General features: G+C 39.1%; 2 protein-coding genes across 4 annotated transcripts in view; one reads left to right on the top strand and one right to left on the bottom strand.

Moving 5' to 3' along the window:
* Positions 1-1,327: 1,327 nt before the first annotated feature.
* On the top strand, positions 1,328-9,315 carry rab20 (RAB20, member RAS oncogene family). Its single transcript, XM_042495131.2, has 2 exons — positions 1,328-1,982; positions 7,168-9,315. The coding sequence occupies exons 1-2, from the start codon at positions 1,793-1,795 to the stop codon at positions 7,767-7,769; spliced, it is 792 nt and encodes a 263-aa protein (XP_042351065.1). The 5' UTR covers positions 1,328-1,792; the 3' UTR covers positions 7,770-9,315.
* Positions 9,316-9,402: 87 nt separating this feature from the next.
* col4a2 (collagen, type IV, alpha 2) overlaps positions 9,403-12,627 on the bottom strand; it is a 79,408-nt gene continuing 76,183 nt past the window's right edge. For all 3 annotated transcript variants that reach the window (XM_042495124.2, XM_042495125.2, XM_042495126.2), the window contains one exon: positions 9,403-12,155. In XM_042495124.2, coding sequence (XP_042351058.2) covers positions 11,904-12,155 — 252 coding nt within the window. In that variant the 3' untranslated portion in view covers positions 9,403-11,903. The remainder of the gene's footprint in view (positions 12,156-12,627) is intronic.

The raw sequence follows: 12,627 nt of genomic DNA, 5'->3' as shown, positions 1-12,627 counted from the left end.
TAATGCCTGTCATATAGGCGAACCAGTAAACATGGTGGCGGCGAGTTAGACCGTCTTTTTCGGAGTGGAGGCTGGCTTGCCTCCAATCTAAAGATCCGAATCACAACAGCCAACTGGGACTTTAACCCATTGATGTGTTACTGTTTTAACCTCTGAACTCCTCGATAACCACCGACAATCTTTAGCGGCGTGCTAAGCTAACGTCATAGCTGTCAGGACGCTGCAATGAAACATGTCACACTGTTTCCTTCACTTTACCTTTCTCGTTCAAACACACCAATGTGGCGACAACCGACAGAGCAACTGAGATAAAGCAAAGGGCGAGCGTCTGAATCTCCTGCGGCATGTTCTCATTCTGCAGACCCGCCTGGTTGAACACACTTCTTCTTACCTAAACTGGAACTGCGATTCAGCGCTGACAACTGCGCACAAATGATCCTGATCATGAGGCGCATTGACCCAGAGCACCAGCACAGGAAGAAGCAGCTTGTGATGCCTTTAAGGCCGCCTCGGACAGTCCTCCATCCCAGTAGGTTAAAATCTGTCAATAAACGCGGGTGCTCCTCATTCACCACAGCTGAGCAGCCAAAGCGGAAGTAGTTTAAAGTTGCACTTCTTCTAATGACCGCTAGGTGGTGGTCAGCGTAATACCGTAAAACTTATATATATATATGAATTTGCCCAGGTTAAGGGTTAACCCTTTGAAACGTGGATCATCATCAGTTTTTTTGAGTAAATTTGTGTTTTTTTTTTTTACAAAAACATGGAAAAAAGGTAATAAATAATTTAGCATGAAATCCTTCGCAAATTGTAAAACATTTTGAAAGAAATTATCGAAAAAATTAAGACAGTGAAAGAATCATTAGAACGTTTTCAAATTACTAAGGAAAGACACGAAGAAATATATTTACAATTATTACAATCATCAGAAATGATTTTATTTCAGCAATTTTTCCGGTCATTTGGTTCTTTTTTTAAGTTGCTCATCGTCTACTTTCATTCTTTTTTTAAAATAACATCTAGCCAATGTGAGGTTTCAGGGGGTTAATGTGTATTTTAACACATATTTGAATTTGAAAATGATTTTTCAAAGGGTAACATAGCTTCTGAAAGGCATCTGAACGTAGCACAAGAAAACTGATGTCGATCCATTAAAGGATATATCTTTAATAGATTTGCAACATCCATGTGTTTTACAAATCATGTCACTTTTGTTTTTCACTGTACATTTAGATAACTCAGAGCTCCTCTCCCTGATTAATGCCAACAGAAACAACCCTTTTCCCAGTGTTTAACTAAAAATGTATGAAAATGGAAAAAAATATGGAGAAATTAAATATAACTGGGGTTTTGGCATGACATTAACCAGTTATCAGGTCATTAAAAAAAAACAATAACTTGGCGCCCCCTAGGGTGTCTTCAAAGTTGCCCTCACGGGAGCGCTCGCTGTGCGCGCTCCCGTGAGGTGCACGCATTTCCGACGGCAGACACAACTGTGCAGTACACTGGCAGCTGAACCTGAGAGTCGTCGCTCAGGGCATAAAGGCACGCGTGTAAATCTTTAGCTGCTCACCTACTTCCTGTTTCACCGCAGTTACTTTTTGAAGTTACAGACATTCAGACATCAGACTGAGGATGGACAAACACCGGACAGTAACGCCGTCACACACCAAGTTTGGCTCCTAAAATGTCGGAGGAATCCTCGACCAGCCTGACGTGCATTTTACTCACTAGACCGAGTTTGTTTTCCGCATAAAAGGGATAAAAACACCCCTGCTGCGGGTCCATCCTCATGCCCGAAGTGTCGAAGATGAAAAAGCCCGACGTCAAGGTTGTCCTGCTGGGGGACATGAACGTGGGGAAGACGTCGCTGCTCCACAGGTACACGGAGAGGAAGTTCAAAGACACCATCAGCACCGTCGGAGGGGCGTTTTTCCTCAAACAGTGGGGACCTTACAATATCTCTATATGGGACACTGCTGGTAATACTCTCCCTCATGTGACCTTTTTTCCCACTGTTTATTTTAACCTCTTATCAAAGTCTCATTCCTTGTGTTTATTATCTGTGTTTACCTGATAACGCGTGATCTCACCTGAGGCAATCACTGGCACGTGACCGCTCAGTCTCAACAGGCGCAACACTCTTATTTACATGCTGTTCTCACATATTAAAAAAATCATAGATTAACCATTTGAAACCTGAAAAAATTCGTCTGATTCCTTTAGAAAACATGGGATTTATAGCAGCGACCAAGTTGGCAAGACCCATGTCCCACAAATTGGAAGAACACGCACAAAAAGGGGAAATGTGCAGAAAACTGTATTTATAATTATTATAATGTTATATTTAAAATCATGTTGCAGAAAAAAAGAATAAAGTAATTGCACATATTTCTGTATATTTATATATATATATATTTGCATTTTTTGGTTTTTACTTTTTTTGTTATTTTAATATTTAATTACCTGAATATAAGCAAAAAGAAAAGAGAAGAAAATTCATAAATAACCCCAAAAGTGCAGATTTTTTTGAAAAAAGTGTATTCATGTTAACCCTAACCCTAACCCTAACCCTGTTACATAATTTTAAATATAAAATTAGAATAATTATAAATATAGTTTTCTGGACATGTGTTCTTGCAATTTGTGGGATATTCCTTGCTAACTTGGTCATGGCTTGTATTCCTCATGTTTTGAAAGAAATCAAATCAACTTGCTCAGTTTTCAAAGGATTATTTTGTTATGTGGATAATCAATAAATAAAGTTTGAAAGAAAAAACAAAGTTTTCAAAGGATTAAGTGCTGAAACAATAATACCATTTCCTATAAAGCCTTGCACAATGTTAAACTCTTCAGACAGGATAAAAAAAAGATCTGATAATTTAACCCACTTTGGGGAAAACAACCCTTAAAACAGTGTAAAAATAAATCTTTTAATCTATGCACACACACCTTTCAATAGTACCAGAGTCCCTTAATGCTGTCTGATTACTCATTTCATTTTCAGGGACAGGCCTTTCTGATAAACATGCAATCTATTAGTCAGAGTCTGTAATCAGTAACATGACCTCCACTTGTAGTAGCCCAAAGTTATTTGCTACAACTGAAGTATACTGAACCTTGATCTTAAACAATAACAATTAAACATAATGGATAAAAATAAAATAAGTTACAAATGTCATACACAACTCATCAAACTGTTTTAAAAGAGCCTATTTTAAAAAAAAAACAACAACATTTACTTAAATATTGTGAAAATAAAAGCCCGTCAGTCACTTAGTCAAACAGAAAATTAATCAGTTCCTCTTCTGATATCAGTTTCAACATTTAAATCTCGAATCAGTTTAAGTTTCATGTAATCACAGAGCAATGTAGTTTGGAAAGAATGATATGTTATTAAAATTTAAGTTCTTTTTTTTCAGTTTTAGTAGGTTATTGTATGTTACAAAGCATGTAAAGTACTTGTAAAGTTTTACGTAAGCAAACACCAGATTCACTGCTTAAATAATACATATTTAAAATGTGCTAACAGAAAATCACCCACCATGCAAACACCTGCTTCCTTAACAAGCACTTTCAGGCCCCAGACATTGTTGTGCAGTGACCTTAATACTGTTTTATTACTGTTTTATTTAGTATATATCATGCTACATATAATAAGCCACTTCACTCTGTTTCCTGCTGAATAACACAGATGTGTAAAAATCACTGTGTGCTTTGTCTTGTGCGATATTGCTCAATGCTGGTCTGATGTGACCCAATCAGAGCTCCTGTGATCTGCGTACTTCTGCACCAACAGTCACTTTTAGCCTCTTTTTAAAATCTGTGAACAGCAGCATGAGATCACTGCTAAAGATTTGACAAAACATGGATAATTCGAAGTTGATTTTAACTCTTAAACCTCAGCGCAAAGCCTCTAAAAACACAGCACAGTCTTACTTAAATATATCAATGCATCATGAGTAGGAAGGCTTGTATTCTTGTGCTGCAGCCCACATTACAATGGACAGACTGCAAAGGCCCTTAATTCTATCAGATAAATCAAATTAATCTTGACATGCCATTAACAGAAAATACGTTTTGTGAGTAGATGATGAAAACCAAATGAAGCAGTGGAGGAAAACACATTTATGGGATGTTAGATGTTTTTTTTACTGTAGAAAATGATTAGAGGAGTAAACTATCACAACGAGGTCAGATTGAATGAACCAGTCTGTCGTTTTACTCTAATATAAATACATATAATATTTACATAATACAAATCAAGCTTATTATAGTTTACAAAAACATTAATGTTAAGTGAAATAAAAGTAAAATTAGACAAAAAAAACTAACTGATATTATATTGTGTCTTTACAAGATAAACCAAAACAAAATAACCATATGCAGAAATATCTTTAATTTTAGTATTTGTCAATTTGGTCAAATTTGTCAACAAAACAAGCACATGAAGGCACTTATGTGTTTATTGAGACTGGGATTTTCACATGACTCTGAGTCAATTGCCTTCACAAAGTCTTATGTATTGTACATATTCTGAACTTCTTAAATAATGCCCCTTACAAAGAACCCCCACACTGTACATTTAAAAAATATATCAAAAACTAATAAAACCAATACAATCTCAACTTAAACTAAACATTTTTAAACTTTAAAAAAAAAAAAAAAAAAATCGAAACACGCAAACCAACTATGGGACCTCCCTGAAGCTAAACTGGATTCAAAACAAAAATGAAATACTAAATAAAAACAAAAACTCATGAGAATTCAAAACGAATACAAACGTGCACTTTTCCAGAACTTGTGTCCCTAATTAAACCCAAGAATCATGATGATTTAAGACTAATTCTCTTGAATATACTAATCGAAACGCATTGCCTACGGCAGTATTAATTTGGTGATTCATCCAGTCCCTGCTGGTGAATAAACTACATTCCAGTATTGTGTAAACATGAATTACAGTAAACCCTCTTGGGCAAACACACAGTGCACAAAAGAAGAGTTGGTGAGCCACACAGATAAGGAAAAGCCGACCATGTCACCAGTAAGCCATTTCCTGTCTGTGTTCCACAGCTCCATGACCTCTGACAGGAGGCTGTTGTGTGCGTTTTATTTAGTCACTCTGCGGTGAAGAAATGCTGGATCAGCGCTGAGTCATTTCAAAACTACTGCTGCAGACCTATCAGCGTCGGCCATAAAACCTGGGAAGAGTGTCAGTTATAAGGGCTGTGCTAAAACCTGTCGGATGTTTGGCTCAGCACATTGAAAACGGGCTCTCCGTTGCCTGTTTTCCCTCCGAATATACTCGCTCTCAGTTTACTTTCAAAGCTCCATGAAGGCTTTTAAGCTACCCTGTTCCTCTTAACAGTCACATGACAGGGCTGTGAAAGGAAGACTTGTCTCCCTTTGCTCTAACATATCTTTTCCAAACTTGCATACAATAGTATTTTCCAGAGGCCCATTTAGGGCTGAGTAAAAGGTTTATCTTTTTTTATCATTCGGCCAAAAAAAAAAAAAAAAAACATCTCTCTATTTTAGATCTGCAGTGTGTTCTGAAGTGTTCCTGGAGGTATTTGTGATAAATTAGTATAATGCGTATACTCTTGGACAGCATTAGATTAGCTGATTTATCACTCAGCCGGCTGACAGAAAATAAAATGGGAAACTGATGGTTTTGGTAATCAAATTGTTTCAGTTACCAACAAAAAAAGAACATTCCCTGGTTTCAGCTTCTCAAATATGAGCATTTGCACTTTATCTTAAACTCAATGTCTTTGGTGTTTGGATTGTTGGTTTGATAAACAAGTAATGTGAAGATACTTCATTGGGCTCTGGGAGATTATAATTTTTGCCATTTTCTGGCATTTTATGGACGAAAACAATTAGTTTGAAACGAATTATACTGCTAGAAAGATGTTCTTTTCATAAACGTGGGCTGTCTACACAGTAGGACAATGCAAATATTTTAAAACTGGTGCTATATTTCCAAAGAAAACAGACGCTTTTGCTCAAGAAGTAGAAAGGTGGGCGTTTTTCTACAGAAATAAAAATGGCAGCTCACCGGTAACGAACATCTTGATTTGCAGTTAAACTGTGCACTAAAATATGTTTCTGAAGACATTTTAGGTGAGAAATAGGCAATGCACTAACAAAATATTGCTTTATATTTGATCAGCACTGTCTGTTTTTTGGGGTTTTACTGTTTGATCTTATATTTTTTATTCTATATTTAAACAATACAGAAACAGTATGGCACCCACTTTCTGTTCACAAATTCTCATATTACAGCCAAACACTACACAAAAATATGTTTATGGAGACATTTTAGGCAAGAAGTATCTCCAACTCTATACTCTTTTTGTCCGTGGTGGCGGGCATATGGAAAATCAAAGAAGTTACGACATATCGCATCATAGGATCTGCAGTCGGCCTTGGGTTGGAATATATTTTATATGAAAAATAAAGATCCAAGTGAGAACTAAAATTCTGCAGTTACTGAAAAGTTCCTAAGTAAAAGACAATAAAAACAAATGCTTTCTATCTGAAAACTTTGTATGGCATATTGGCCGCCATCAATTCGAGCGTACCCAGAAACAACTGTCAGGCCGAACCTCTATTTCTAACGCTGTCCGCCGTGACCCTTCACCATTGCACCTTGAGTTCCATCACCCATGTGTCATACCTCATAGCTCCCATTGGTTTTGAGAGTCCCGATCTTCATTTAATCGCCTTGACGAAAATGCGGACATACAATTAGTAGTTGGAACAACAATCCCCAGATCCAGTGGATTTGAGCAGGGAGATATGGCTGCTGGTAAGATGGAGGAAAGTAAAACATTAGTCGTTTTTTAACTCACTATTCACATTGTTATGATACAAATCTGGTTGAAAATCAGCAAAGTATCTCTTTAATTAACATTAAAAAAAGTCATAGTTAGGTGTACCTGATATATAATGGTAACCGAGCTTTACCCATGAGCTCCCTGCGGCAGAGAGTTCATGCACAATGTGCCCTTTCAAGATTTCTGCATATTTCAGCAACAAAGGTTGTTTGTCTTCAAACTGCTGACTGTCTTGCAGAACGTCTCTCTGTGCTGTGTGTCTTTCTGCAGTACGGCTGTTTTATTTCTCAGCGTTGACACTGTTGACCTCTCCCTGTCTCCCCAGGTCGCGAACAGTTCCACGGGTTGGGCTCGATGTACTGTCGAGGTGCAGCCGCAGTCATCCTCACTTACGACGTCACAAACTGGCAGAGCCTTGCTGAGCTGGAGGAGCGCTTCCTGTCCCTCACTGACACTGCTAACCATGACTGCATTTACGCTGTAGTGGGCAACAAGGTGGATCTCACAGACCCTAAAGCCCAGCTGTGTCTGGACTCAGATGTGGCGTCTGAGGACCAAACTGAGTGTGAGGAGGGGAGGACGGACCCACAGGTGCTGTCTGCTTGCCCCACACCTCCGGCCTCCCCTGCGTCCCTCTCTGGGGTGACGGTGCAAAAACAGGTCACCCCCGAGGATGCGGCGGCTCTTTATGGGAGAATACTGCGCTACAAAGGCCTGGAGGAGAAGAGCAGCCTGCCCGCAGAGAAGATGTGCTTCGAGACGAGCGCCAAGACGGGCTACAATGTGGACAATCTATTTGAGGCGTTGTTTGATCTGGTTCTGCCTTCCATCCTGAGGAAGAGAAATGAGAACCAGGAGTCCCCTACGGTGGACCTGGAGGAGTGCAGAGGGGGCAGCAACAAGAAGGCCAGATCCAGCTGCTGCTAGGGGCTGCCTCCAAAAGAGAAATGTTTTTACCGAACGACAATCAAGAGGTTGGTCTGCGCACCAAATACATACTGTGACGGTACTACTTACTTGCCTTGACTGAGACTTAAAAACATTAATGACCTCCCGGTAACACAAACACACATTATTCAATCAGTAAAGACAGTAAGAAAAAGCAGCTGGCGTTTATTTTAAAGGTCCAGTGTGTAGGATTTAGTGACATCTAGTGGTGAGGTTACAGAACTGAAACTTCTCCTGTGTGTGAATCTTGTATGGGCTCCTTAATGCTCAACGTTAGATACATTATTACGATTTCCTCCTCTGTCGCCTTGTTTTTTGATGTCATTGGTTCACTCTGTAGTGCCATCTATTGGCTGTATCTATGTCAACAGGAAGGATGCGTGGAAGTATTAGGGCAGTGATGTTTGAAACTGATGTATCTGTTTTTGAAGGTAAAGGGAGCATAAATGGGCTTCAAGAGACGTACGATGGCCGATATGAAAACGTAAATAGGCTACAGTAGCACAACATGGAAGAGGACCTGCTTCCTGTGTAAAATAAATGGCTCATTCTAAGGTAACAAAAAACACAATTCTTAATTTCAGGTGATTGTACACTAATTAATACATAGTTAAGAAAATTATATACCACTTTTGCCAATATGTACCTCTAAATCATACACACTGGACCTTTAAGGAAGGGAAATAAACATGCTGCATTATCACTAGGGCTTTCGCGATAACCCCAATATTGCAATGTCACACTATTGACCACCCAACTGCATGTGATGGCAGATAACTGACACAAGCGCTTTGTTGATGTTTTCTTTTTTTTTTTTTTTTATTTAATGGGGGTGCTGCATATTTTCCCTCTACTCCACATGCCAGCAGCGTGATGAGCCACTGAGCATCTATTACTTAGCAGTTTTTTTCTGGTCACAGAAAGGTAAAAAAACCTGAACTTTGGTAAAACACTGCAGTTGTGTTTTTATCCAGCGGTCCAATCACAGTGGAGGAGGGGCAGTACAAAGATTAAAGAGTCTTTTTTTTTCTTCATTTAAAAAGTCATAATATAACCAACAATAGCCAACAATGAAGCTTATTTACAAAGAGCAAACATCAGGTTAAATGAATTTGCTAAAAGATAAATAAATATATAAATAAAATGGCGATAATAATACTGTTCATTGCAGGGGAAATTCCATCATCACAGCAGCCCTAGTTGTCACTCTGTGCTTTGAAACCTTCCACCTCTATTATAGAAACTGCTTTTGTATCCCAAAGATGTGTCTGTGGTCAAATAATACACATAACAAGTCAATCACTGCTTTTTCTTGTTTTGAAATGAGATTGTCACAAATTTAACAGCACTAATTTTTTGTTCTGTGGCACATTGTTATAGTTTTACTTTATGTTTTTCACGAATCAAACCTTGGTTTCCTTTTCTGCTCTGTGACTAGAATTGATACTGATCTTTATATTTTATTGGCACATTTGGAACTTTTCAATGAGTGTAAATTAATTAATAAACCTAATGAATTTTTAAATACGCTGTCAAAAACATTTTTATTAAGTCTGTTTGGTCTGCCAGATTTAGTTAGGACTGTGAGAGTAAAAAGGCATGATAACAAGCATAACAAACAAACATTTAATCTTTACAATCCAATGAAATAATTATGTTATGAAAGTTACCAAAATTACATTACAGTTAATTGTCAGTATATTCTCTGTCAAATCAAACTGTTTATTGAGTGAATCTTAGAACATTTGACCTACTTTCTAGAAAATGTGTAAAATAATCTGATCTAAACTGGGGATCAATGACCACAACATGGATTTGCTGCAGTCAGACCTTTGATCCGAGCTGTTTACATTTTGTCTTGCTGGCAGCTCGGGGCAGTTCAATAATAAGCAGATTTGTAAAGGAAAATGAGTGTGACATGAGTAGTATTAGATGAATATATGTTTAAACTCTTAGGGAGGGGGGGTCAAGTTCATTCAGCTGGTATAAATACAAAGAGGATCAGTGCATTGTGTGAACATATCGTGTATAAAAAATTAAGAGTTGCAAATTATTTTTCAATAGTTGATAAAGGCACAAAACGGATAAAAAGATCGAGAAGACTGTCGTATCATAAAAATAGGTTTTGTAAGAGCAGTGGAATAAAAGCTGCAGGATAATACTGTCAATAGTATCAGTCAACTATTGTTCAAGACACATTCTTCAGATGTCTGAGAAGCAGAGTTAGTGGCTTTATGAAGGGCTGTATACCCTAAACAATAAAAACATCTAGATAAACTGAAGCAGTGCATACACACGGGCATCTTTGGTTCAGCTGTAGTGTAGTTTCTGATCGTGTTTACACCTGGTATTACCAAACGTCCTGAGTGATCAGATTCCAAGCGGACAACTCTAAGTACAGGTGAGAATGAACCGAGGGCGTCCTAAATTCACCTTGAGATCCGATCCACACGTTGCCACATTCAGAAAATTTCTGCTAACCCTTTGAAAAACACATATAATTTCCTGAAGATTCTTCACAATAAAAGCTCAGTTATTTTATGTAAAAGCTTTAATTGTGAAGCACCAAAATAAGGAAACTTTAAGATCGGAGATAAACTTGCTGTGACTTCCTTATAATACATCCATGGTTTAACCTTGCGTTCGCGTACGTGTCTGGCTGCGTCATGAGCATTTTTGTATATATACTTGCCTATACGCGACGGTGTTACTGGAGGATGCCTCTAGAGGGCACACGAGGGAGATCAGGTCGTATACAACTATCAGATGCGTGGGATGTAAACAACAGACATGGGGACATTCGAGGAGGTTACTACCATGTTAATGCTGAGATTAAGGCATTAAAGGTGACAGCGGCAACAACACTGGTGGTACGTAAGGCCTCTAATCCAGCCCGTTGGGACAATAGGGAGTATGTGTCTGTTGTGCTGCCAATGCAAAGAGATTGATGATGTAAAGCACCACCAGTGCTTTCGCATGTCTGCTTTGGTCCTACACTGCCCCTGCTGTTTATATACATACTGAATCTCGCCTCCGCTTTGCGTTAATTTTTAAGGATGCACGTAGCCGACATGCCAGTAAGTATATCTTAGGCCTAAGTTTTTATTAGCAGTAACTCAACACAACTCCTGTATGGCTTAAAGCGACAACCGTAAAATGAAGCACTTATCTGAAGTAAAAACAGGACGCAGGAGAGAAACTCCAAACTATAGAGATTCAGTTAGAAGCTACAAAAGAAGTGAGAGCTGAACACAGAGACTTTTAAAACACCTTTCTCTCTGGTTTCCTGCACAGACAGGACGTGAGTGGAGTTTCACTACACAACGCGCTTGTTTTGGGGGGAGAAGGGGAGGGTCGTCAGGGGCTGGCTGCGATCGGCAAGACGTTAACACTAACCGCTTGGAAATGGTCGTGCGGACTTTTGGCCCCAATCCAAGGATGGTCCACCTCTGGTGCATCCTAACTGACAATGGAAAGACAATTTGGCACGGCATGGTTTCATTAAGCATGGTGCTCACACTCCCGTAACCATATTCTGCGAGCGGCGCTTGTCTCATGACCAACAGAAAGAGAGACAGAGAGAAGGAGAGCTGTCAAAATGCTGTGGGCAGTCCTACAATTAATAACATTTTTACTTAGAAGAAGCAACAGTGCATTTGTTGTTTACAAAAGGAAATATGCTTATAGAGCGGAGAAGTGAGATTCAATCAATCAATCACTCGACGCATGCGGAGACGCATTCTAGTGAGAATTAATGAACAGACAGACATCGAACTGTCCACTTGTGATTCAATCAGTACAAGGTGCATGTTAATACCAGGTCTAATCAGGCTCAATGTGTCATAGCTGAGGTAATAAGTTAAACAGTAAGCACCAATGCACATTTAACACAATAACACATTTTCCCAGAATGCTTTTGACTTCATTATGGGCCTGTTTTATCTACAGTGGGACTCAAAGCTCGAGGCATCGCGCAGTCATTGCATATCTGAGCTCTGTGGCTCGGGGAGAACGTTTTACATCGATCTAAATCAGTATTTCAGATCCCCCTGTCAATGATTTAGTACATGATAGAGAGACGACATTACATCACCGCCAACGCAACAGCTTCTCTCACAAGTTCTTCATGCAGACCTGGCAGCGGCTGATGCGTGACAGGAGCTGGCCTGCTTTAAGCGTCTCTGATGCCGGCTCGTGGAACTGCTGATCTATGGAGGTTAGCCAGAAACTGTATTTGTTAGCAAAGTAGTGGCATGTGCCTTTGGCCCCGTTACACTCGATGAATGGCGTTGTGCGGAAGTCTTCCAGGCAGGAACCGGGAGACGACAAGGACTGACCTCCGCCTTCGTTTCCTGCTGCCGTGTGCTGTGGGGACAAAGGTGAGAGGGGGACAAATGAGGCAGGTGCAAAGTCATAAGCACACTTTTATATTTGGTTACAAAGGGCATTTTAAAGGGTAAGTCTGTTGTTTTTCGGTCAACAAATTCCATGAAAGACTAAAAACAACCATGAACTTATTAGGGATTGGACAATATAAGATTTTTATCGAGGATTGCAATAAAGAACACAATGAGTTGATTGTGGGGAGTTTCCATTATTGAGATAATAGTGAATATTGTGTCCAGCAGCACCCAAAGAGACTGCTGGGTAATAAGAGATCTTAATCAAGCTTTGGCATATTTCATATTGAAAGATAGGATGTCATTTAAAACAGCTGCGAGGTCTAGGTTTTCACTATAAAGATTATGTAAGGTGATTCTAATTTATTTTAGCTCCACTTTCAGAGTTTTAAGCATTTTTTGATTATTACCAGGATTATCATGAATCCAAATTATCT

Source organism: Plectropomus leopardus, chromosome 10, assembly GCF_026936395.1.
Source record: "Plectropomus leopardus strain MGB_pleo_1.0 chromosome 10, ASM2693639v1, whole genome shotgun sequence".
Lineage (NCBI taxonomy): Eukaryota > Metazoa > Chordata > Actinopteri > Perciformes > Serranidae > Plectropomus > Plectropomus leopardus.
The sequence above is the reverse complement of the archived record's forward strand: the minus strand, read 5'-3'. Positions and strand labels throughout refer to the sequence as shown.